At 40.0% G+C, this 27,746-nt stretch overlaps 1 protein-coding gene across 1 annotated transcript; it reads left to right on the forward strand.

Moving 5' to 3' along the window:
- The first annotated feature begins 262 nt into the window (after nucleotides 1-262).
- On the forward strand, nucleotides 263-27,288 carry LOC143890006 (28 kDa ribonucleoprotein, chloroplastic-like). Its single transcript, XM_077394482.1, has 4 exons — nucleotides 263-882; nucleotides 2,268-2,369; nucleotides 26,311-26,595; nucleotides 27,046-27,288. Exons 1-4 carry the CDS (start codon nucleotides 379-381, stop codon nucleotides 27,109-27,111), a joined length of 957 nt encoding a protein of 318 aa, XP_077250597.1. The 5' UTR covers nucleotides 263-378; the 3' UTR covers nucleotides 27,112-27,288.
- Nucleotides 27,289-27,746: the final 458 nt, after the last annotated feature.

A 27,746-nucleotide genomic window follows, 5' to 3' on the forward strand; every position in this document is an offset into this window, starting at 1 on the left:
GATGTGGGGAGGGGAAGGGGAGGGGAAGGGGATTAGATATTCCCCGCGGGGAGGGGAAGGGGATTCCCCACCATCCCTGCAGAGGGGAGGGGGGAAATTCCCTGCAAAGGGGAAGGGGTAGGGGACCCCAACATCCGGCCCCGACCCGCCCCGTTGCCAGCCCTAGTCAGTCATAATGTGAGCCACTCACACTGTGTTGGGAATTGAATAGTAATTTACAAGCACTACAAATATCGCCCATCGATCTTTCGATCCTCTCTGATTTTGGACTGTCCGCCCTCTCTATCTTAACCCTGTTATAAAACCCTCTCTTTTCTCCCCTTATCTTCTTCTCCTTGAAAGCCGCATATCTTTCTCTCCTCTCCCTCTCTCCCAGCCATGACTGCAGCTCCCGTTTTCAAGCCCTTATCCATGGCAGATGGCTACCTAACATCAGTCCCAACACTCTTCACAACAAAAGCCTCTAACCCTTTTCTCTCAATCCCATCAAAACCCTTAAAACACCTCCACCTCTCATCCTCCTCTACTTATACTTCATGGGTTTCTCTCAAAACAAAGTTTCCCATCTCAAGCAAAACCCTTCTCACTCTTGTGGCTAGAACCTCAGACTGGGCTCAGCAAGATGAAGAAAAAAATGAAGTTGGTGAAGAGGGTTTTAAATGGGATAATCAAGAGGGTGAAGAGACTGAAGCTCGCGGGGAGGATTGGGCAGGAGAAGGAGAAGAAGAGCAAGCGGAGAGTGAGGAGGGCGGCGAGGTTGAAGAATCTTATACTGACCCACCGGAGGAGGCTAAGCTTTTTGTTGGGAATCTTCCTTATGATATGGATAGTCAGGGTTTGGCTGAGCTTTTTGATAAGGCTGGAACTGTTGAGGTTGCTGAGGTAAAGTTTTACCATACCAATGTCCTGTTTTGAGTTCTTACTTGATTTTTAATTTTGGGTTTTGGGTTTGGTACTTTCTTCTGTTTGGAAAAGAAAAATGTGACAGGGTTTTGTAAGCCTTATTTGGGATTTTTTTTTAATTTTATGGCCTACCAATAAAATAAAAAATGGAGTTTTTGAGATGTGGCTGGGACGGTTGAGGTTGCCGAGGAAAATTTCCAGAATACCAATGCCCTCTTTTGAGTTCTTCTTTGATTTTTAATGTTGGGTTTTCAGCACTTTGGTACTGTTTTCTGTTTGGAAAAATAAATTTTTTAATGTGTCAGGTATTGTAAGTGGCAGAGTGGCCTTGCTGTTACGATCTACTATGATTCAGTTTTATGTCACATTTTTTTTTTTAATTTTAAGGCCTACCAAAAAAAAATTGGATTTTTTGAGATATTGGCTGGAACGGTTGAGGTTGCCGAGGTAAAATTTTCACAGTACCAATGCCTTCTTTTGAGTTCCTCCTCCATTTTTAATGTTGGTATTGAAGTATATATATGATTAAATAACACCAACTTTTTCACAATACCAATGCCCTCTTTTGAGTTCCTCCTCCATTTTTAATGTTGGTGTTGAAGTATATATATATATATGATTAAATAACACCAACTCTAACAACTTACTCTTTTGGAGTTATTGGTTGTTTCACATGGTACCAGAGTTACCTCCACAATTGGGGGTGAAGGTGGGGTATTGAAAGGTTTTAAATTTCGTTTTTGGTGGAAATTTCTGCGAAATCATGTAAAACTTTGACTGGAATTTCGGTGGAAATTTGGGTAATTTTCGTGAAAATCTTTAAATTTCGGTAAAACATTTTGAAATTTTTGGTGGAAATCTTTAACATTTTGGTAGAAATATTTTAAGTAAGGGTGAAAAATGAAATTTCTGGGAAATCCTGTAAAAACCTGTTTAAATGTACTTTCGGTTTCAATCCAAACCAAAACCGAAATATTTCGGCTGAATTTTCAGATTTCGGTGGAAATTGAAAACTATTGGTATTGAAATATAAATGATTAAATAAAACCAACTCAAACATCTTTAATCTTTTAGAGTAATTGGTTGTTTCACAACAGTAGTAAGGTTGGCGCAACGGTAAGGTTGCTTCATTGTGACCTGGTGGTCACAGGTTCGAGTCACGGAAACAGCCTCTCTGCAAAGCATGCGTAAGGCTGTGTACCCTAGCCCTCCCCAGACCCCGCAATGGCGGGAGCCTCGTGCATTGGGCCGCCCTTTTTTTTCTTTTGGTGTTCACAGTTGGGTTTTCGGTTTGGTACAGTCTTCTATTTGGAAAAATAAAGAAAAATCAGATATTTTGAGATGTGGGTTTGTTTTGTCTACAGGTTATTTACAATAGGGAAACCGATCAGAGTCGTGGGTTTGGGTTTGTGACCATGAGTACCATTGAAGAAGCAGAGAAAGCTGTGGAGATGCTCCACCGTTATGTAAGTTTTTTATTTTTTTTGCTATTTGTTTGGCTTGGTTCTTTATTTGTGATTCTATAGTAGTCGATTCATGGAAATGCGTTGCTTGTCATGTGTGTGACAAAGATGCCAGAGATGACGGTGGAAGGAAATTGTTTCATTTCCTTTATTGTTTTAATGAATGTTAACTATCTGATCATTCTCTCAAGAATTAGCCACACAGAATTATATTGCTAAAAAATGTTTTTTTTTTTATTATGGAGAAGATTCTTGGTTGGGCTCAACTGTTTTTTTCCCCTTTACAGTGAGATTCTTGATAGCCAAAGGTGCTGCTTGAGATTTCATTTTATGTTTTAGTTTGAAGCACTTTGTATGATGCGTCTCTATTAATTGCTGTAATAGATTTTTTACTGATGACTTTCTTTCTACCTGCATTAAGTTTCAACTCTTGAGTTTCTATGGTTTATGTACAAATTGATCTTTCTTTGTAAGGTGGAGTTGGTCCTATATATTATTGCTTTGGTTTTGCGAGTTTAAACCTATTTCAGTCATAATATCTTTGCCACTAGTATTAAGTTTGGTTGCCAATTTCTTGGGTTGGACTATAATGGAGCTGGTTTAGTGGTGTCATATAAAATGCTTTGCATATTGTGGATAAAACAGAAGTAAAATGCCATTTAATGTTTGCTCTGAACTTGCCATGATGCATGGGGCTGGATAAGTTATATTGGTATCTTTCAAAAGGAACTATGCCATGGAATGATTGCACAGAGATACAAGTATGCATGACATGCACAAGAGTGGGGAGGTGGCGTGCTTATTTCTAATTTAAGAATATACATAGTTGTTACTTTCCACTTGCATGCTCCTTTAAAGGGAAATACAAAACAGGCTCAAAGCCCAAGAAGACATTCTTACCTTATATGAATATATGATTTTCTGTTCTGACATGTCTCAAATGGTTTGCTTTCTCAAAAAAAAAAAAAAAAAAAAAAAGTCTCAAATGGTTTGTATATCATACCATCTGATTTCATGGTTATATTATAATCCATGTGGTGGCTATTTCATCCTTCTTGTCAATAATAGGCCTTTAAATAGCCATGGTTTTGGACATACAATTTTATAGTGGCTTAGTCCCTGTTCCCTTTTGTTTTATTTTTATAAGTGGTGTTATGAATGAGATTTATATTTTACCTTTCTATTTGAACTTGTTATAATATAACAACTATCTTTAGTAGATTTGATTGGATGAACCATGTTACTGATGATATCTTGCTTTCCATCTTAAGACCACTCTTATTGTTTTCTTGATCATCTTCTTTGTATTTTTGGAAATCATTCTTCTTTTTTCTCGTATTAACTTGGTTCATTTTTTTAAATTGTTTTAACTTGGTTCATTTAATTGAAAATTAACTGGGTCCATTAAAATTTGCTATGTAGACTAATAAATCTGCTGATATCCTTTAATATAAGTTTTGGGTTGATCCTTGATGTGAAATAAATTAAGTCAAATTTGTTAGATCAAGTTGGTAAATGAATTTTTGAACATTGCTTTGGTCAATGGCATCACTCCTAGTGTGGAAAAGTGCCCCTCAGCGGTTCGTTCTCTGACATAGTGTCGGTAGTTGTAGTTAAGGACACTTTTGTTAAAGAGCTTCCAGTAGGAGGAAGGATGTATAGCTTGGTCAATTCAATTTAAAATGTTTTGTTTTTTTTTATAAAGAAATAGATCAGTTAGCGTCTCTCTTGGATTTGGTGAGTTCTTGCTATATCAAGAAGAATGGAAAGGATAAATGGGCTTGGATCTGGGACAACTCAGGGATCTTCTTGGTCAATCTGTTCTACCAACACATCTCTCTATGCCCTTAGTCCTCGCACTTGGATAGAGTGTGATGCATCCCCCCTCTGAAAGATGCCTCTGGGTGGACGGCCTTCTTGGAAAAAATTCTCGCTGTGGACCACCTAAGGAATCGCTACATGTTGATCATCGATCATTGCTCTCTGTGCCTTGAGGCTGGGTATTCGGTGCCCCGCATTTTATTCATTGCAGGTATGCTAGACCCATTTGGTGCCTTATTCTCAGAAGATTTGGGATAATGTGGGTTTTCCCTTCTAGTATGGCCAATCTTCTTGATTGTTGGTCCTTAGCCCTGTGAAAAGGTAAACGGGAAATCCCTTGGAATCTAACCCAACTAGTAACTATTTGGGTGATTTGGAAGGAAAGAAATGACAGTTGAATGATAGCTGAGAAATAAACAAAATCACCCTTAAATATAGATTTCCTTATACCTGAGTTGAATGATATGTTAGACCAACTTTTTTGAGCTATGTTTTTTTCTAAGATAGACCTTAAAAGTGGATACCATCATATTCATGTTGGTCCAGGTGATGAGTGGAAGACTCCATTCAAGACACGTGAGGGGTTATTTGAATCGCTGGTTATGCCGTTTAGTCTATCTAATGCAGTGAGGACCTTCATGCATGTGATGAATCATGGGTTGAAATCATACATTGGGAACTTTGTAGTGGTTTACTTTGATCATATTCTCGTTTATATCCCATTTATAGAAGAGGAACAGCAGCACTTGTGAGATATCTTGTCCACCTTAAGAGAAGAGTGTTGTTTCTTGACTGACAACATTTTTTTTTTTTTTGATTATGAAGTCTCTTTATAGGGAATTCAGCTTGATCAGTCCAAGGTGCAAGCTATTGTAGACTAGCCTTGTCCCACAAATATCCATCATGAAGCAAATTTTTCATGGGCTGGCTTCTTTCTATTGCAGCTTCATGCCGGATTCCAATTCCTTAGGGGCCGTTTGGATACGCGGATTTTAGAATCTTGGATTTCCTCAAAGTTGTAGATGGAAGATGAGAGAAGGAGACCAGTCATCGTTTTTTGATTTCTCGCCCTTCTTTCCATTAGCAAGAGAGTAGGAGATCATCCCATGTTTCCAGGTTTTAGAAATCTCAGGATTGGGGGTGGGGGGATATCTAAAACCTGGATTTCTTACTTAAAATCCTAGATTCTAAAAATAAGTGAAACAGACGGTCATCTGCCATCCTTGATTTTGAGGAAATCCAAGATTCTAAAATCCCCGTATCCAAACGGCCCCTTAGTAGCTCCTACTATAATGGAATGCATTTAAGGCTTATTGAAGTGGAATACTGAAGTAGAAGATAACTTCAATCTCTTATATATTTTTTGAAATGGCAAGAGATTTCATTAAGAAAGCAAAAGACCGAGAAGGTCTTTACAAAGCATCAAAGAAAATACAATAAAAGAAACAGAAAAGGACAAACTGAGGAAACAAGCAAATCAAGAGGGAGAAAGTCGAATTGTTCCACTTCCGCCCTAGCAACACCCTCCCTGGCTAATCTATCAGCCACTTCATTAGCTGGCCTCCTAACATGTAGGAAAGAGATTGAAGTGCTGCCCACCCTATCCTTTATTTCATAAAAAAAGGGGCAAATCTCCCATTCTCTCTATCAGATTTTAATAAAAATTTTGAGGTGCATAGTGAATCTCCCACGGTTGGGATTGCGCGGTTCCCGGTCAAGAAGGCAAACAAGTGACATTCTTTAGTAAAAAGTTGAGTGGGACTAGATTGAATTAATCAAGATATGACGTGGAATTTTATGCAATTGTGCAAGCTCTTTCCCATTGGAGACATTATCTGATTCAATGGGAGTTCATTTTATATTCAGACCACGAGGCTTTGAAGTACTTGAATGGACGCCAAAATTTAGATCAACGACATGGTAAATGGGCAACTTATTTTAACTAATCTACTTTTAACCTTGAGTAAATCTAACGTGCAGAAGACTGATAGCTTGAGCAAAAGATCAGTCGTGCTCTCTACCATGTAGATTCAAGTTACTGGTTTTGATACCCATATACCATTCAAAAAAAGGATTTATATCAATGTGATTCTGTTTTGTTGTAAAATCATTGAAGTGGTAGTTCTAGGAGTGCAAAATGCTTATTGCATACAGAACAGTTTTCTTTTTAATCATCATTCAAAAAAAAAAAACAGTTTTCTCTTTATTGGGTATAGGTTGTGTTTACCTGATTTCATTGAGAGAGAAAATTATTTGACCCTTAATGGTGAAGGGCACTTTGGTAGGGACAAGACCTATGCCTTGGTTGGAGCTAGTTATTTTTCGCCTAAACTACGGAGGTGACGATTCTGTTATGTTAAGGGCTCCATAACTGGAGATCTATTCAATTCTATAGGTCAAAGGGGTTTTGCCTGTCAGGCGTGGTAGGGCGGAGCTACTAATGTTGGATTGCAATCACCTTTACTTGTTCCCATGCCCTCTTGGACAGATGTAAGCATGGACTTTTTGCTCAGATTACCATATACACGTGGTGTATGAAACTATGAACTATATTTGTTGTTTTGGACCGTTTCTCCAAAATGGCACACTTTATACCTTGTAGCAAGATTATGGGTGCTTCTTATATTGCCAATATATATTTTAAGGAGATTGATTGAATGGCATGCCGAGGTCCATTACTTCAGATAGGGACAAAAAACTTGTCTGTCACTTTTGGAGGACTCTTTGGAAGAAATTTAGTTCTGATTTGAAGTCTAGTTTTGCCTATCATACCCAAACTGATGGGCAGACTGAAGTTGTTTATAGGAGTTTCGGAAATTTGATTGAAAGCTTGGTGGTAACAATCCTAAGCAATAGGATCGAGTTCTTGATCAGGCAGAATTTATTTTAACCAATTTAGAAACAAAACAACAAAGATGAGTGAGACCATTTGTCCCGAAAACATTTTAGATCTGTTTCTCATCCCTTTTATCTGGTCATGTGAGCAACAAAGCTGAAAATTTAGTTAATCAAGTTAAGCAAATTCGTGAGCAGGTGCGAATGCAAATTGAGAACAACTAGAAATATAAGGAACTTGTTGACAAGGGTAGGAGACACATGGTTTTTGATGATGTTGATTATGTGTGGCCTATAAAAAAACTAAAGAAAGGTATTTGTCAAGAGAGTACAATATAAGCTGAGTGCTAAAGAAGATTAATCATATAAGTTGACTAAGACATCAGATGTTTTCAATGCACGCCATCTTGTTCCATATTATGTTAATTCTTCTAGCATACAAACTCCAGGTTGAGTTTCCTTTCACCTTTTGTGTGTGTGGTGGGGGTGGGGGCTTTGGAGGAGCAGTTTTGTTGGAGTTTGAGCATTTAAAGAAGGGGAAAATCAAGCAAAGTGGAGCATGTGGCTTCATTAAGGGTAGTTTAGTCAGTCCTAGTTATTTTCTTTCAGGTTAAAACTGCAGCCCTTAGACTAGAAAGTGAAATGAGGGCCGATATTTGTTTTTGTTGTGCAACCTTAGTACTCAACTCAACTCAACTAAGCCTTTGTCCCAAACTAGTTGGGGTTGACTAATGAATCCTTTAGAAAATTTTCATGAGGAAGGTGAAAGAATCTACCTAGCTCAAATTGACTAAGTCTAATCCTGACAGTAGTTGGGTTCGTCTAAATGGATCATTTTCTTCCATTCTCTCCTATCCAAGGTCATGTTCTCTGTTACGTTCCTAGCCATCAAGTCTTTCCTCGTTGTTTCTACCAAGTTGTTTTCTGTCTGCCCCTTCCTCTTTTTACTCCATCAACTTGGCTCAAGTCACTTCTTCTCACTGGAGCATCCAGAGGCTCACGTTGGATATGCCTAAACCATCTTAAGCGGTGCTCTCTCATCTTCTCCTCAATTGGTGCCACCCCACCTTTTTACGGATGTCTTCATTTTTTATTCTATTTAACCTTGTGTGGCCGCACATCCATCTAAGCATTCGCATCTCCGCTACACTCATCTTATGTACATGCTGCTTCTTGGTGGCCCAACATTCTGAGCCGTATAGCATGGCTGGCCTCACAGCTGTCTTATAAAACTTTCCCTTCAACTTGGTAGGTATTTTATGGTCGCACAGAACTCCTGAAGCATGCTTCCACTTCAACCAACCTGCTCTTATTCTGTTGTTAACATCCTCTTCAATCTCTCCTTCCTTATGTAGGATTGAACCAAGTTAGCGAAAGATATTCCTCTTAGGTACATCCTGTCCAGTAATATTTACTACATCCTCGGCCCGCCTCCTTACATTACTAAAGTTGCACTCCATATACTCTGTCTTAGTCCGACGCAGTCTAAAACCTTTGGACTTCAAAGTAGTTCTCCATAACTCTACTTAGCATTAACTCCTGCTTTGGTGCGTCAATTAATACTATGTCATTTGCAAATAACATACACCACGGCACCTTATCCTGGATACCCTCCGTAAGTTCATCCATTACTAGCGTAAAGAGATAAGGGCTTAGAGCTGATCTTTGGTGCAGTCCTATTGTAGTTGGAAACTCACTAGACGTGCCATCCGTAGTTCTGACACTAGTTACTGCTCCATCGTACATATCCTTAATCACATCAATATATTTAGTGGGCACTTCTTTCCTTTCAAGGACCCACCACATAACACTCCTGGGAACCCTATCATGCGCTTTCTCCAAATCAATGAAAACCATATGAAGGTCCTTTTTATTTTCTCTAAATCTCTCCATTAACCGCCTAATCAAGAAGATAGCTTCCATAGTCGATTGTCCTGACATGAAGCCAAACTGATTCTTTGACACTTTAGTCTCTTTTCTTAGTCTATGCTCAAATTTCCTTCTCCCAAAGCTTCATGGTGTGATTTATTAGCGTAATTCCTCGGTAATTGGTGCAACTCTGAATACCCTCTTTATTCTTATAAATAGGTACTAATATACTCTTCCTCCACTCATCAGGCATCTTCTTAAGTCTTCAAAATATTGTTAAATAATCTAGTTAACCAAACCAAACCCACATCACCCAAGCATTTCCAAGTCTCAATTGGAATATTGTCAGGCCCCATAGCCTCACCTAATTTCATATTTTTCATGGCTGCTCTTACCTCTGATGTTCGGATTCTACGAACAAACCTTTGGTTTGTATCATCAAAAGTATTATCAAGTTCTCCCAAATTCGTTACTGGTTCTCCATTAAACAACTTATCGAAGTAACTTCTCCACCTCTCTTGAACATCATTTTCTTTTACTAACAATCTTTGATTCTCGTCTTTGTGCAACCTTAACACTCTTATAAAAAAATCGTCCACCATGTATGGAGCAGATCTGAAATAAAATTTGGATGCTTTTGCTTGCTCTTGTATCCTGTTTCCCTCTCCCTTGTCGCTTGAGATTGAGATGTGGTTGGTTTTAGCTTAAATTCGGCCCTCTGAAATTTCCTACTTATATTTTATTTATTTCATCATCTCTGATTGCATGTTATCCCTCACCCAATATCCTATTATCTTTATTTGATACTCGAATACTCCAGGTTTCGAAGAATCCTTGTATCATAAATTTACAAATTACTTGAGGTACGATCTATTGCTATAAAAATAAATAAATTATAAGAGATTCAGCCAACTTTAGTTTTGATTATTCACCTTTCTATGCCTCTAGGTTATCTTAAGAGGCTCTAAAGCGTGGCTTATACAAGCTGGTGCAAACCCGGAGGTTCATGGGTAACTACGGAGAATTTAGGAGCTCAATGGAAGTGAGACTTCACAATTAAAGTAGCCACCTAAGTGACTTAAGTTCTAGTGAAATGACATATATACCCTCTCCTTTATAACAAGGAAAAAGCTAAGGCACAAGGGTAAAAGGGTGTAATCAAGATTAAAACAAGTGGGGTAGTTTGTGAGTGATGGCCCCTAGATGATGTGGACATCCCCTACATCTAGGCACATAGCAAGCCCGCATATTGAGTTGGAAGTAGGGATGGTCTGTAGAGGCTAGAAGACCATCGAAACAATGTCATATACATCTTTATCCCTTTGATGAACTTAGACCATAATCTCTAATCTCAACATCTGAGGGTCACAATACCAGAAGCTTCTTCCTCTCTTCTTGTTTTTTGATTCATTTCGCAGTGTAGGAATTAACCTACTTGGTGCTGATTAGCGTAATGAATAACCTGCTTTGATATCAGTTAATGCAAGAGTTAACCTGCTCTAATACTCGTAGGATAGACTTTAACAACCACATGCCGGAGAAATTCAATCCCAATAAAAGACAACATAATACTTAAAGAAAATGGAGAGAACAAAAGTATTGGTTGCTACGTTCAATCTCAATTTGAAAACCACTAGCTAGGCGTAGCATAGATAATTTTTGCATGTTAAAAATCTTTCAATTCATCAAAATCTCCACTAAAATAGTGTTTTACATATTACAAAGAGACCCTTTTTCGCCTTCAAAAATTTCCTTACTAGACGCTAGAAACTTCAACATTTCTTACACACTTTCTACCTTTAACACTTCTAATGCTCTGTTTGGTTGCCGGGTTTTTTTTGTTCCCGGGAGTTATGTGGGAGAAAAAAATACCCTGGGAGATAGGTGGGAAAAAAAGAAGTCCTAGAAGTATCCTGGTAAAATAAAAATCCCATGTTTGGTTATGTGGGAGAAAAAAATACCCTGGGAGATATGGTGGGAGAAAAAAAAACCTTTGTTTGGTTGCTTGAACTGTTGGGTAGAAAAAAATTCTTCTCAAGCTTATTTTTGGTTCCTGAGTTTATTTTGGTTCCTGGGGTTATCTTGGGATGGGATGAAAAGGCAATCATTACAAAAGTGGGATTAAAAAATTCACCCCACAAGTAATCATTACAAGAGTGGGATTAAAATAAACCTAGTGCTAAAAGGCAACCAAACATGGGATGGGACCAAAATTTAACTTACTCTCCCACAAAACTCCCAGGCACAAAAAAAACCCGGCAACCAAACAGAGCATAAAAGAATCTTAAAAGAAGCTAGAACAAATAATCTAGAAACTGTCCAAAGAAACTAACCTAAATCTTCTATAAAATTTTTTAACTTTCTATCCCAAACTGTTTCTTACTATAAACCAATCTTAATTGCAACCTTCCTACTTCAAACACCTTAATCCTCCTAAATTCAAAAAAAAGTTGGTTCTTTAATAATTAGTGCTCCATAGATTTATAATCTCTTATATGTTATTACTCGGACCAAGAACCAACACTGTTCTATGCTGATAATTTACACTGTTATTTCTAATACTTAATACAAAAATTCAGTGACATAAAATACAAGAGAGTATCTTCTTAGGATATGTTCATATGTTTGTTCAGTGTACATGTAGGTGATCATTATTATTCATAGTACATACTGTCATACTATATTTGATGCAGATAGTAGGCCAATAAGTGGCATATTTGTTATTAGGATTTATTTACATGTTTTTAATTTTCCATATTATTTAGTTTCTAGGATTTTATTTTTCATGTTATTTTTAGGGATTTTATTTTCAATGGAATTTTAGTTCTGTTAGAATAATTGTAACATTCTAGTAATTGTACCGTTCTTTCAGTATATAAATAAATAAGTGAGGGGGGGACAGCCCTAACTCACTTTTTCTCTACTCTTAATCTGTCTCTCAACATGGTATCAAAGCCCTAGGGATTACCTACAGCCTCCAACCCTAACCCTAATCTCATCTCTCTCCTTCATTCTAAACCCTAACCCTAACCCTAATCACCTCCCCAACCTCCTCCCTCATTCTCCCCTCTATCCAGCCCCCTCGCTCCTCTCGCCCACTCTCTCCCTTTGTCTTGTCCAGTCCCCTCCCCGAACCCCCCTGCCCCCCATTCCCATCTTCCAGTCCCGCCCCCAATTTCCCCCAGCCCTCCCGTGCCCCCCTTCCCTGTCCAGACCCCCGCGCGTCCCTGTCCCACCTTCCCAGGCCCCTCCGTCCCCTCGTCCAGCCCCCCCCCCCCCTCGTGCCCCTTCCGTCCCTCACTCACCCACGTCCTCACACCCCCTCTGAGACCCCCTATCCCTCGCCCTCTACAATTTCCGTCCCTCACTCACCAGCCCCCTCGACTCCCTCCCATCAGCCCCTTCCTCTCCCATTTTTATAAACCAAAAAAAAAAAAACCTATTCAAAACCCTAACCCTATTTTCTATTTTTTCTTCCTTTGGTTCTATCATGTGCTAAATTAGTTCCTTTGTTCTCCATTTCCCACTTCGCGGTCTCTTCCCGTCTTCCCTCTGGCCCATCTATGCTCTTGTCCTTGGCTCGTGAGGCCGCGCTATGAGCCCTCTCCTTGATTAGTTGGTGATCCATCCATCTCTTCTTCCTCTCTTTGTAGCCGTTGGTTGTTAGAATTTCATTTCTCCCGTCTCTTGTTGTCCTTATGGAACCCCCTGTGATTATCGATCCTTCTCTTGGCATGACCACTGAGTGCGACTCCATCACCCTCGGCTACCTCTTCCTCTTCTCATTCTCTATTGGCACCTGTAGAGAGTTCTTACCCACAGTTGAACATTGTCAAGTTTGATGGCACCAACTACTTACCCTGGAAAGTTGCAGTTGAGACATACCTCCTTGGATGAGGTAAGGTCAGTTTTCTTCGTCAGGACCCCCCTTCGCCAAAGGACTCTTCGTATACTCGTTGGGAACAAGAAGATGCCTTGATTCATAGCCTTCTCTGCTAGAGCATGACACCTGCCATTTCCTCCACCATGATACTCCTTCCGACTGGCAAGGAGATCTCGGATCACACTCCCGTGACCTATTCTGGAGTTGAGAACCTCACCCTAATCTGTAACACCTATTCATAGTGGATGCATCTACGTCGTGATGACATGTCTCTTGAGACTCACTATGGACAGTTCATTTCCCTCTGTCAGTAGCTTGACATCTTCATGCCACTCACTTTTGATGTTAATGTTTTCCGACGGTAGCGAGAACAAATCCGAGTGGTACACTATCTAGAGAGCTTAGACCCGGAGTTTAGCCATCTATGTCAGCATATTCTCGAGTATGGCACCATTCCATCGTTACGAGAGACTTATTCTTGTGCACAACAGTGCCTTGGTGAGTCCCCATCACGGCTTACCTCTGATAGTTCGGCTCTTGCGGCGTATTATGGTAGCGGTGGTTCTCGCCCACCTAGAGGAGGCGGTTCTTTTCCTAGAGCTCGTGGCCGTTGTGGTGGTGGGTGTGTTGGGGGTGGACGTGGTCGCACTTATTGTACCTACTGCCAACGTGATGGCCATCAGATCGAGACTTGTTATACGCTTCATCTAGAGCTTCGCCCACCTCGTTCTGCTCATCTCACAACAGCTGCTCCTTCTGACGCAGTGCCTCTTGCGCCTGCTTCTACACCTATTGATGAGTCCTTCAGTTTTACGAGAGCAGATTATGAGGAGTTACAGCGACTGCGACAAAGTTCCTCTCATCCCACTGCAGGCTTCGCCCAGACAAATAGTTCACCCACGACTCTACTTTCTAGCTCAGGGTCCTGGATCATTGACTTAGGAGCCTCAAATCATGACTGGTAACTCGTCTCAGTTTTCTTCTTTTCGACCATTTCATCTAATTTTCAGTCTATTACTCTAGTTGATGGTTCCACTACCCCTATTACTGGTATTGGCACCATCTGTCCTTCACCTCATCTACCCCTATCATCCGTCTTGTGTGTCCCAAAGTCCCATTTCAGTTTACTTTATGTAAGTCAACTCACGAAGCATCTTGCTGCTCTATCTCATTTTCCCCTTCTTTTTGTGTATTTTAGGACCTTTCGACTGGGAGGACGATTGGATTAGGTCGTGAGGTTGATGGCCTTTATCGCCTTTCAGTGGCACTGTCGCCTTGGACACCCATCCCTTTAGCCCCTCCGCCAGACATCTTTAGTTCCTGCTTCTTTTTCCCCTTTTTCAGTGTACGTCGTGTGAGCCCGGGAAGCATCATAGATCGTCTTTCCCTTCTCGGGTTATTAGTCAAGTCGATAGTATGTTTCAATTGGTTCATTCTGATGTATGAGGACCTTCTAGGTTTGCGTCTAATAATGGATTCAAGTATTTTATTGTCTTTATTGATGATTACTCACGTATGACATGGGTGTATCTTTTGAGGGACCTCTTTCAGGTCTTTTTTGCATTTCAAACCTTTCATGCTGAAATAAAGAATCAATTTGGTTGCAATCTCAAATGTCTTCATACAGATAACGCTCGTGAGTTTTTATCTACTACTCATGGTTTTCAGGACTGCCTTTCCTCTCACGGTATTATACATTAATCCTCATGTGCGTACACCTCACAACAGAATGGTGTTGCCGAAAGGAAATTGCGTTATCTCCTTGAGGTGGCACGTTCTCTACTCTTTTAGATGCAGGTTCCTAAATCTTTTTAGGGAGAAGCTGTTATTACTGCCTGTTTTCTGGCCAATCGCCTTCCGTCTTTTGTACTGAATGGTGCTTCTCCATTTTGCACAGTATACCCCCAGCAGGAGCCTTTCCCCCTCACGCCCCGTGTCTTTTGCTGCGTATGCTTTGTGCATTATTTAGGTGCTGGCCGCGATAGCTTGATCCTGGCCGCGATAAACTTGATCCTCGGTCCGAACGGTGTGTCTTTCCTGGCTACCCTCGTACCCGTAAAGGTTATCGATGCTACAGTCCACGTCTGCGTAGGTGGTTTGTCTCGGGTGATGTTACAGTCTTCGAGTCTGAACCCTTCTTCGGTTCTACTTCTGTCCCTACCTCCATCAGTTCGGCGCCTGGGGTTTCCATTTCACTTCCTGTCATTCCAGACAGTGCTCCTACATCTTTACCATCCAGTTCTGACTGCCCTCCTGGTTAGGTCGACTCCCCTGTTCCCAAGGTAGATCATCTACCTATCAAGTTTCAATATCAACGTCTTCCGCTGCAAGCACAACAGCCTCACCTCGACAAATCGTCTTCACAGGCGAAGATTCCTTTACCCTCTACTTAGGTTTCCATTTCATCGTCTCCTGTAGTTGTCTCTGACTCTCCTATTGCTTCGCGTACTCGTTTCCACTCTACTGCACATCCTATCTCTCAGTTTGTTTCTTATGATTGTCTAACACCTGCTTTCAAAAGCTTTGTACTCTCTGTCTTCAGTTGTGTTACCACAGTCTTTGAATGAGGCTCTTACACACCTAGGTTGGCGAGCTGCCATGGACCTTGAGATGGGTGCTCTACATTTTAACCACACTTGGGGTCTGGTTTCTCTACCTACTGGTGCTCGACCTGTTGGTTGCCGTTGGGTGTTCTCCATTAAATATTTACCTGACGGAACTGTTGAGCGACTGAAGGATCGACTTGTTGCTAAGGGGTACACTCAGACTTTCAGAGTTGATTACAATGAGATATTTTCTCCAGTAGCGAAAATACCTTTCGTTCGGGTTTTGTTGTCCCTTGCAGTCAATAATGGATGGCATCTTCACCAGTTAGATGTGAAGAATGATTTTCTCCATGACGACCTCCTTGAAGAGGTGTATACGGAGCAACCTCCAGGTTATGTTGCTCAGGGGGAGTTGTTCTCATTAGTCTGTCGCCTCAGGAAATCATTATATGGGTTGAAGCAGTCTCCACGTGCATGGTTTGGCAGATTTAGTGAGGCAGTTATAAGGTTTGGCCTCAAACAGTGTGCCGTGGATCATTTCAGTATTCAGTCATCAGTCCTCAACAGGATGCATTATGTTGATTGTATACGTTGATGACATCATTATTACAGGTAGTAACTTAGGAGGAATTCAGAAATTGAAAGCTGTCTTGCAAAAAGAGTTCGCTACAAAGGACTTGGGATGTCTCATATACATCCTTGGGATAGAAGTCGCATACTCCTCTAGTGGTTTATCTCTATCACAGAGAGTATGTTTTGAATTTGTTAGAGGAAACAAGAAATCTTGGTGTGAAACCTGTGTCTGCACCCATGGATCCCAATGTAAATCTGGTTCCAGAAGAGGGTGATTTGTTGAAGGATCCTGGTAGGTATAGAAGGCTTGTGGGCAAGCTTATATACCTTACTGTTACTCGTCCTGATATATCCTATGCCTTTGGGGTGGTCAGTCAGTACATGACCTCTCCTCGTACTTCACATTGGAATGCAGTGGTTCAAATTCTCAAATATCTGAAGGGTGCACTAGGAAAGGGCTTTTTATTCAAACGGCATGGTCATACGCGAATTGAGGGGTTCTTAGATGCTGACTGGGCTGGATCTCCTCCTGATAGGAGATCAACTACCGGGTATTGTACCTTTGTGGGAGGTAACCTGGTTTCATGGAAAAGTAAAAAGCATGGTGTCATTGCAAAATCAAGTGCTGAGGCAGAATACAGAGCCATGGCGTATACTACTACAGAGATTATTTGGTTGATGTTACTCCTATCTGAGATTGGCATTGTGTTTCCTTCGCCTTCATAGTTATATTGTGACAACAGGGCAACCATCTATATTGCGACAAATCTAGTCTTCCATGAGTGAACAAAGCATATCGAAGTCGACTGTCATTTCATTCGTTAGAGAATCCAGAAAGGGGAGATATGTGCTATATTTACTCGTTCTGCAGAACATTTGGCTGATATGTTCACAAAACCATTGAATAAAGCAAAGTTGAGTGACATGTGTAGCAAGCTAGGAATGTATAACTTATACATTCCAGGTTGAGGGGGAGTGTTAGAATAAGCCTATGGGCATTCTAGTAATTGTACCGTTCTTTCAGTATATAAATAAATCAGTGAGGGGGAGACAACCGTAACTCACTTTTTCTCTTCTTTTAATCTCTCTCAACAAGTTCCATTGCCTATATATAGGCCTCATGTATTAGGGTTTCATAACTTTTGATGAATAAAGATTAATTGAGAGCTTCTCCCCCAGATTTCCTTCTCCCTCTATTCTTCGACTTCTCTTCTTCTATTTTTCCCTCTCTTCTTCTACTTCTCTTCTTCTTTACTTCCCTCTCTTCTCCTCTTCTCCTTCTACTTCTCCCTGAATTCTTCTCATCTACTTCTAATCTTCTCTTCTTCTTTTTCTTGCCCTTTCTTCTTTTTCCCTTCCAGATCTTACATCAAATTTGGTATCAGAGCTAAAGATCCAAGACTATAGTGAGCCTCCTTCCTCTAAGTCCCAACTTCATTCTCAGCCGACCTAGACGTTTGAATTTACCCCAATTTTCTGCCCTCATACACCTCATATCACAGCCTTATTTCAACCCAAAACCTGTTTTGATCCCAAGCCCTAAATTTTGACTGCTGTCCCAAATCAGCCCATAAAACCGTCTGCTTATCGTGTTAAAACTACCACCACAAACCTTTTTAATTTTCGGCCTTTACCTACCCCACAAACCCTGTAGAAGACTCCTACCAACCAGCCAGGCATATTATACCAAACACCTACATCCAGACCTTTCCCCAGGTTCTTAGGCTCTTCTCCATTCACTTCCAGTCCACTATTTTCTACACCCAAGAACCCAGATTTGTCCACCCGTAGCCCATTAAACCTAAGAAATACCCTCAGCCAACAATCCTTTTCCCTACCCAAGTCCCTCTCTGCTGCTGGAATTCCAGGTGTTGAATCTGCCTCTATCGTAGTATTAAGAGTCTCAAGTGCCACAAGAAACCATCCGCAAAAGCTTCTCCGCCATTGCTGTTGAAGAAGTTTTGGGATTTTGGAAAGTTGCTATTACTGTGTAGAGATAAAATCGTGGCTTTCTGTGAAAAGACAGAATCGTGGTTAGCAAGGCAACTTCCATTCTCGTTAATTATAAAAATAGGTAACATATTAGTCTCCTAGAAAGGTGAAAGGTACCGTTGTTTTCCAATTACAACAAATCTTAGAGATATAAAAAGGCTACGTAAATTGCACGTTATCTTTATTGAGCAAGGGGAGACGTGTGGCAAGTAGGACTAGGAGACGTGTCATGTTACCTTTCTTGTTTCAATTTGTATTTTGCAGTTATCTAAAGTAGCAAGTTACCCCCTTTTTACTAACTTAACAGGTTAGCCATTTCTTCACTTATTTCATACTTACCTAGTGACCTGCTGTAGGAGGTAATAAAGTTTATGAGAAAGGAGTGAATAAATAAAGGCAGTTGGACGAGAGAGTTGGATGTGTCTCTATTGCCTGTTTGGGAGTCCAGCCATCTGACACATGAGCAACAGTAAAGTAGCCTCAGACTTGTACAGAAAGTAGTCATGTGGTCAGAAAAAAAGAAATACAAGCAAGGGCCTATTGGCACTGAGTATTAACACTCCCTTTATGTTAATATATTCATGTGACAGGTTCTCTGTCACCTAACTAAAAACAAAAAGAGAAAAAGCACCCCCTTTCCCCCTTAGGCACATTAGGCAATATTCACCATCCTTTTATCATTGGACAACCCCCTGTAGGAAAATCATTAGATACCTTATACGATAAGCAGGGGGTTTTATGGGCTGATTCTTTGACAGAGTCAATCGAGCACCGTCATGAGTCAGAGGCGAGTGACTTGACTGATGGGCCATTACCCGAGACGGATGATCGAGAGCATATTGTTGAAGATTGCCCTATCGTTGAGCCGGTTGACTAGATTATTGAGATTTTTGCTGAGACAGAGGAGCTTGTTACGCAGATTGATCATGAGGCTTTATCATTTGCAACGATTGGTTCAGCTGGTCTAGATGAGACTACCGAGCAGAGTATTCTTGAAAAGTTTTGCGAAGGCTTGCTAGAGATTGACCTTATGGAGCATGGACTGATGCTACCCATGGCCATCACTTCAGTGTAAGAGTACGTTGCTATATTCCCTGCCGCATTACTTGTGAGGAGAGGTTCGTTTCTTTGTGGTTCTCCATGGATGATTTCTTCTATATCCCTAGGCTCGTGTTCCATACCACTTTCACAGACTTCACGAGCGTTGTACATCATTCCAGAGTTCGACGGATTGCGACTCATGCTGCTTGATTTGGTCGTGTACATATTTGATCCAGGAGGACTAGAACTCGAGGTCGAGTTCTTTTCAAGCGAGGGAGAATGATGCAGATAGTAGGCCAATAAGTGGTGTATTTATCATTAGGATTTATTTACAAGTTTTTAATTTTCCATGTTATTTAGTTTCTATGATTTTATTTTCCATGTTATTTTTAGGGATTTTATTTTCCGTGGAGTTTTAGTTCCATTGCCTATATAGGCCTCATGTATTAGGGTTTCAGAGCTTTTGATGAATAAAGATTAATTGAGAGCTTCTCCCCCAGATTTCTTTCTTCCTCTATTCGTCTACTTCTCTTATTCTCTTCTTCGCTCTCTTCTTCTACTTCTCTTCTTCTATTCTTCCCTCTCTTCTCCTCTTCTTCTTCTTTCTCCCTAAATTCTTCTCTTCTACTTCTAGTCTTCTCTTCTTCTTTTTTCTCCCCTTTCTTCTATTTCCCTTCCATATCCTACATCAATATGTAAGTACATACTGTATGTATGTACATTTTGTTTTTGAAATGTCACTGCATGTACATAGGAAATATTTTTAAGTCTCTTTAGTATATAATCTATTTTAGTGGTTGCAGCAGCCATGTTGTGGCATGAAAGTGGCAGCAACACTTTATATATATATATATATATATATATATATATATATATATATATATAGGAAAGTGTTGGTGAGCTTAAGCTCACCAAACTTATGGTGCGCTTAAGCTTCCCAATCACATGGGTCCCACATTTTCTATGGTGATCCAAACCATTCATTTGCAGGGCCTTATCATAGATAGGGTGTGTACCAAAAATCAGCTCCATAGGATCATCCTAACCCCTCCATTTGTGGAGGACAAAAATGGGCAGATTTGTGGACAAACAAGGTCTGTCCATTTTGACCTCCACAAATGGATGGGTTAGGATGATCCTATGGAGCTGATTTTTGGTACACACCCCATCTATGCAAGGGCCTTTCAAATGAATGCTTTGGATCATCCTAACAAAGTAGGCCCCCATGTGATTGGGTGCTTAAGCTCACCAACACTTTCCTCATATATATATATATATATATATATATGCAGGCAAGCCAACAGCACCACACTCCCTCTTAACAATTGGGAGTAGAAGGTTGTTGGGTTTTCTTGTCAGACGCACAGGTATAAAACCTGGTGCAATAGAAACGGGAGTAGGGCAAGGACAAAGAGTATTAGAGCACCGATTGTATAAACTAGATGCTTCGAATCGCCTCATATTTTTCTAAAACATGGACCTTCTAGAACTTGAAAAACTCATGTCAACAGTTCAAACAAAATCAGTAAAACTTGTATATATGTTTTTTTTCCAAGGGCCGTCCTTCTCTAAGGATTCGTTTGAAGGATGTTATGCTCTGCATCATTTCGTTTACTCTCTCATGACACCACAAATTGAAACTCAGATTTTCAAAATTGATTTTCATCCCACTCTATATTCTCTGTTCTAGTGATGAAAACTTCTGCTTGTTTCTTTCGTCATCAATTTGTTTTCTCAATTCAGTTTGTCTTTTCTTGCTATATCCCACATTTGGCTCTGACTTTTTTAATGTGAGCACATCCATTCGCATCCCCTTTCTATTGAAACTTAAAACGGTTTAACCACCATGGATTTGTTTGAATGGTTTCACATATGATATGGACTGATATATACAATGTATTGAAACAGAAGAAAGAAAAAAGAAAATGATTTTTCAAAGCCGAATGATGGGGTTCCAGCTATATCAAAAACTATAATCCAAGCATATATTGTCAAGCAACTATGTCATTGAAAAAGACACCAAAATTATCTATATTCTAGATTATCAACCATGAGTTCCCTTCCCAATGAATATAGAAGAATTGACACTGCAAATGTTTTTGGTAAGTAATCCATCTCTTTAAACATGCTTGAGAAATACCAAGATTTGAGGCAATTCTTTGACCACTTGGTTACAAGAGTTGATGCAGATAGTAGGCCAAATAAGTGGCATATTTGCCCATTAGTATTTATTTACATGTTTTTAGTTTTCAATGTTATTTAGTTTCTAGGATTTTATTTTCCATGCTATTTTTAAGGATTTTATTTTCCATGAAATTTTAGTTCCATTGCCTATATAGGCCTCATGTATTAGTGGGATTAGAAGCTTTTGATGAATTAAAGATTGATTGAGATGCGGCTCAGGAAAAAAACCTCTCGAGAACTTGACTTTGATACCAGGTCAACTATGGTCTGATCAGGTTATGATCGAGAATTCTCTTTCGAGGACGGAGACATTGAAGTTTTAAAAAATCTCAGCTATAATGAAAAGCTGGCCCGCAAGGAGTCGCCTACTCCATGCAAGATCTCGTTAAGCCCCCTTAAAAAGCAATGGGTGCTTCTGAGAGGAGAGGCTAGGTGTAGTTCAAGGATGAACCCAAATCAATTTCCACGAATAGTGAAGAAGAGCTTCATTTGCCCCTTTTGGAACTCCCCATTTGCAGTAAGATACTCGAGAAGGAACGACGAACCCGCAGGAGGCTGTGGGAAGAAGAGAAGCAACTGGTAATTTCAAACCTGGAGGAGAGGCGAGACAATATGGGTAAGGATATTCTAGGTCCGCAAGACAATTTAGCTCTGGAGGCTGATCATTGTATTGGGGAGGCGGGGGTCCTGATGGGGACCTTAAAGGAAAAAGTAAATTGCTCAGTGATATTCTAAGGGAGTCTGAGCCCCGAGAGCAGGAAGAATTTGATGATTTTTTAAAAATTGGAGATGTTTTCGAAATTTCTTTTCACGGAGATCTGGGTAAAACTAAGGAAATGTTCCTTGCTATGCAAGAAAGGGATGCTAAAGAGAAAGAGGAGAGAGTTGAGGAGGCTGGACTTACTGCTGGAAAGAAGCTTTAAGGATTCCGTAGTTGAATACAAACCCTAGTTGTAGGAATTTCAATGCCTAGGGCAGCTTCCGATCTTTTTGAGAAACTATTCGTTCTGACCATGATGGGTTGTTTGAGATTTTATAATTAATTTTGGAATGTATTCTAATTGATAGTATCGTGGTTTGTGGATTGCTCTTTATAAGGTGTGGGTCATTTGTTCTTCACCATAGATTACACGCTTCTTGGCTCATTTTTGGAAGTCACGAAGCATAATCTGTTGGTTTCTGATTGGAAAGGAGGAGGGAATTGAGATTTACAGGAAGCAACCATTTGGAGTTTCAGGTATTGTTCGAGTAATTTATTGGAGGTTGAGATACCCATGTTCAGGGCTATGGAGATTGGAGTAATCAATTGGAGTTTAAGGTATTGGTCTTGTGGTTTTCCTGATGGATTGAGGTGGAAAAGGAATTGCTGGAGGCTGTTGGATATTTGACGATTGAGGAATTAGTATAGGACTTTGGAAATTGCTGTTTGCGAATCGGATTTCATGGGACCGAGGCCTGCTTGTGTTTGGAGCAGGAAGATGCCTGGTGAAGGGTTCAGTTGTTCTGGTAGATACGCTATGGTGTGTTGAATGAGGAAGTCGCCTACTACTCAGGTTGTAACCAATCTGAATCTTGAATTATTATAATCTCTCATTTTTTTGAGTCCTTGTATTGGTCATGGGTATGCCCGGGCCTCTTCTTTAATATTCTGCGGTAGCAGGCTGGGACTCCTGGTCCCGATTGCTATTTCAATATTAATGGATTATGTCATCTTTCATTAAAAAAAAAGATTGATTGAGATTCTCCCCTCCAATTTCCTCTCTTCTTCTCCCCCAAGACTCTTTCTCCTCTATTCTTTCTCTTCTCTTCTTTCCCATTCTTCTATTCTCCTCCTTCTCTTCTCTTCTCTTCTCTTTTCTCCACTTTCTTCTATTTCTCTTGCCCGGTCTTACATCAAATTTGGTATAAGAGCAAAGGATCCAAGCGCCTTTTGCGGCTAAGGGCGATAATTTCCAGTTTTTTCCAATTTCTGCATGCTGCAATTTTGGTCAGATTGTTGCCCTCTCCCATGTCCAAACTCCACCAGTAAACACCTTGCCAAATCTGCCTTGTTGCCTCCCTTTTTCTAACCCTAGCCCTTCTAAACCCAAACCCTAACCCTAGTTACTCGGCCTAATAGAACAACCCCACATCAGCCCTGTTGTTTACAATTTCCCATACCCAGAAATTCACCCCTATCTGTCCATTAAACCCAGTCCTTTCTTCTCTTCATACCATCCTACAATGACCTTGAGGTTTCCCAAAATCTGTCCCTACATTCACCAAGTCCATCCAAAATAAAATAAAAATTTGCAGATTTTCTAAACCTTGCACACCCGGCACCTTGCACGTTTTCAGAACATGACATAGCGGCTGCTATTCGTCACTTGAAACCATACATTGCGCCACCGGAAGCCGCACAGCTAGAAATCATTGGAGGATCCCAGACAACTACCATCGTGAGGGAGAAGGAAAACTTCAGTAAGAAGGAAGGAAACTCAGTAAAGTTTCTTTCTTTTTGAAAGTTGTCAAGAGCAAGCTGCTAACACCGTATCTGTACCTGGAAGTGCAAGTTTCCTTTTCACCAATAGTACCTGCAGGTTGCGTACGCGACAAGCAAGGGTCTATCCAGCACATTCTCCGTAGCCAGCAGCGAGTGCAAGCATTACTTCGAGCAACTTCCATCGTCCATCCGTTTTGGTCCTACCGTTAATCCAGGCAATCCAAGAGTCCAATTTGAGATCCGTGAAAAACATTGTGTTCCATTCGGCACGATCCACAGATCTGAAGGTTGATTTCCACGGATTCTATATTGGGCCATGCGACATTGATCCACCCCACAATGGCTCAATATTTTTATGGATACGAGGATCGATATTTTACTGCACTGCGTGTTCCAAATTTCTATGGCGGCGTTGATTATTCCAGAAATTATGAGGCTGACTGTTTACGATGGATCGAGGCTCTTGATGTGTATCATCAGTACTGTGGGTATGATCACTGAGCGACCATCAACCGAGCAAGAGATAGTGTGTGGAAGAGCCAAATTACTCTGGATAGACATAGTGATAGAGCGTTGTAACTTAGGCGAACCTCCATTCTGTCGATGGGAGGAGGTTCGTGATGAGTTCATAAAGGTCTATGCTCGAAAGGCTTATTATCAGTATCACCAGAGGTTAGCTCGCGAGGAGGCAGTTCGTCGTGAGCAAGTATCCGCATTTGAGACTACAAAGCAGAGTATTGTTGAAAAGTTTTGCCGAGGCTTGCTAGAGATTGACCTTATAGAGCATTGATCGATGCTACCCATGGCAATCACTCCAGTGCAGGAAGAGTACACTGCTATATTCCCTTCCGCATTACTTGTCAGGGGAAGTTCGTTTATTTTTGTTTCTCCATAGATGATGTCTTCTATATCACTACACGCGTGTTCCATACCACTTTCACAGATATCACGAACGTTATATGGCGTTCGAGGCTATGGAGGATTGCGACTCATGCTGCTTGAGTGGTCGTCTACATATTTGATCCAGGCGGACTAGAACTCGAGGGCGAGTTCTTTTCAAGCGGGGAAAATGATGCAAATAGTAGGCCAAATAAGTGGCATATTTGCCCATCAGTATTTATTTACATGTTTTTAGTTTTCCATGTTATTTAGTTTCTAGGATTTTATTTTCCATGTTATTTTTGGAATTTTATTTTCTATGGAATTTTATTTCCATTGCCTATATATATATATATATGCCTCATGTACTAGTGATTAGAAGCTTTTAATGAATTAAAGATTGATTGAGATTCTCCCCTCCAATTTCCTCTCTCCTCCCCCAAGACGACACCTCTATTCTCTCTTCTCTTCTTCCCCATTCTTCTTGTATTCTTCTCCTCTTCTCTTCTTTTCTTTTCTTTACTTTCTTCTATTTCTCTTCCCCGATCCTACACCAAGAGTCTTCGAAGATTATCTAAAAACATCATGTCGCCCATGCTATTTAACCTCTGCGTCATAGCTTGATATTCTTCACTTGGACCTGCGAAAGCGAAAATCATGATTCCATTTAAAACAATCCTCCCAAAATCAGTCCACTGAAATTGATCAGGGTGATCATGTGTTGAGTCGACATCAAATTAGATGGTCTGATCCTTTTACAATGCTGTTTGTTATAGAAGGAATCAAAGGGACTCCCTATAATGTAATTTAATGAATGCAAAGAGATTCCAAATGTGGAGCTTGATTGACACTATAGTGGAGATCATTGATATATGCTAAAATATTTATGTTTCTTTCAAAAATTTTGATTGATATGTTCCTTTCAATTATATCCGCTGAAATAAATTTGAAAGTGGATTCTTTGCTAGAGGAGTGTATAGGGAGGGGCATATTTTCTTTCATGGACATTTGAGTTTTTGCGTCTGTAATTTATTGTTGTTTTACATTTAACTTTGTCATATAAAAGAACCCAAAAAAGGGGATGGATTTTAGATACTCTGCAGTTTCATCATCATATTCTAAAATTATATTGAGGTCTAGAAAAAATATATTCATTACTGATTTATTTCATATTGCGAACTCCGCAGCCTTTAGGACGTATATTTCAGCACAACTTTCTTTGATTTTGCCAACATTCTTATTCTGTGTCCATTTCTAAATATTTTTCCCATCTCTACATGCTCTAACCCTCGGGCATCAACCCATGCCGCCTCACTTTTTTCCAAAAATATCAAAATGCACTTTTGTGGTGTATGAATTGAGCCAAGCTTACTGTCATAGAACCAACATGTGCGAACTCTGTAGCACAATTTAGTGTCCTCTTAAGTAGTAGTTAATAACTGGGCGTGTGTTTAAGAACTGATGAAATACTGCTAGGAACAACTAGATGGCTACGTCATCCCTGGCAATATAGTTTTATAGATTTACATAAAACAAATGTGGGTGTCTTAGCAATCTTCATATATATTTTTTTGAATGATCAAATAATCTTCATATTATTAAGTTTTTAACCTGGTAACTGGTGCACTTGCATTGTTAATTTGAATAACATTGGCAACGGACTAGTGTGCTGATCTTTTTGCTTACAGATTTTTCCCTACATTTGATTGGCATTGCTGGTATCTTCTTGAACTATGTCAGTGACATCTCTTATATTGTTAGCTGAAAAGCAGGGAAGCTAAGTTTTTTTTGCTAAATGCTCTTCGTGGTAATTTGAGTTCCACTATGCTTTTGGAACAGGACGTTAACGGCAGGCTCCTGACCGTAAATAAGGCAGCTCCAAGAGGGTCCCGGGTGGAGCGACCTCCTCGAGAGTTTGGATCCCCATCTTTCAGGATATACGTTGGGAATCTTCCATGGCAAGTTGATGATGCCCGATTGGAACAGGTGTTCAGCGAACACGGTAAGGTGACGGATGCAAGGGTTGTCTATGACAGGGAGACAGGGCGCTCTCGTGGTTTTGGGTTCGTAACAATGTCAACTCAGACTGAATTGGATGATGCGATTGCTGCTCTTGACGGCCAGGTTCGTCCTTCCCCCTCCTCAAATTGAGTGGCACAAATTTACAATTACCGCATGTTTTGAGTTTAACACATCCTAATAGTATGTTTCTTAAATGGAAATAAAATATTATGTCTATTTAACCTATTCAGATTTTCAATATATTCTTGTTATAATTATATTATTACGTAAAAAAATAAAAGCTTGAGAATTGATTAAAATATTTTGGCTAATGCACAAATCCTTCTTTTTTAGGTTGGTGAATCTGACACTCGATACCTGTGTTGGATTCCGACATATCCCTATCCGACACCCCTATCCGTACTGATGCAACATAGGATAAGATATTTTTTTCATGATTCACCAAGAAATCAACCCAACCAATAAAAAACTGTTTGCCATGTTTGTTTTTGTGCAAAATCTGTCATTCTTTCTAGCAGCTTTTGCTGATGCATGTTCCTTTTGTTGGTGCAGAGTTTGGATGGACGGGCGATTAGAGTGAATATGGCGGAGGAAAGACCAAGGCGCGGCACTTTTTAGTTTTGTTGAACATCCAAGCCTTTTCGGAATCTTGTAAGCCTAATTTCCTCTGGAGGTGATTGGTTTGATTATGGTTTTGTTTCATAGCTTAAAGTAGAGATTTTGTGATCAGTTGGGAGTTCTTTTCTTAACAGGGTATTTATTGAATGCCTTTTCATTTGTTGTTGGTTGGTATTATTTTACTGTTGCTGATTTCACATCTATTTCAAGATGATTAGAGTCATTCTCATTAGATGATTTATGGTTTTAGAAAAAGATTACTAGTAATCTTCATTACCCATAACAGAAAATATGGGTCTTTTAGATCATTTTGAAAATTTTGACTATGGCTCACGGAATAATATATGTTCTCAAGGATGGAGTATATTACAATTAAGAAAAGCTGTTACAAAATGCTCTCATCTGCCGAGAAGTGTAAAACAAAGTGAGCCGTCCAATTATCAAAATATTTGTGGCAAAGCATGCTCGTGCATATATCAATCCCCTTTCTTTATCGGCCTCAATTTTGTCATATGCTCCATTCGTCTAATGAAGTGACGGATAGCCTCTCTAACCTTGGCGTGGAGAATATGGTAATGGAAGTTACGGTCAGTATCCCAATGTTTACTTACTATGGTACTTAAAGGAATTTTAAT

Source organism: Tasmannia lanceolata, unplaced genomic scaffold, assembly GCF_043159265.1.
Source record: "Tasmannia lanceolata isolate RefF3 unplaced genomic scaffold, GAP_Taslan_0.1 ptg000013l, whole genome shotgun sequence".
Taxonomy (NCBI): domain Eukaryota; kingdom Viridiplantae; phylum Streptophyta; class Magnoliopsida; order Canellales; family Winteraceae; genus Tasmannia; species Tasmannia lanceolata.

Bases quoted from the DNA above. Each gene is read 5' to 3' on its own strand.
- LOC143890006 (XM_077394482.1), top strand. From the start codon at position 379: ATGACTGCAGCTCCCGTTTTCAAGCCCTTATCCATGGCAGATGGCTAC. The intron at 883-2,267 runs GTAAAGTTTTAC...TTTTGTCTACAG, and splicing joins GAACTGTTGAGGTTGCTGAG to GTTATTTACAATAGGGAAAC. The intron at 26,596-27,045 runs GTTCGTCCTTCC...TTGTTGGTGCAG, and splicing joins TTGCTGCTCTTGACGGCCAG to AGTTTGGATGGACGGGCGAT.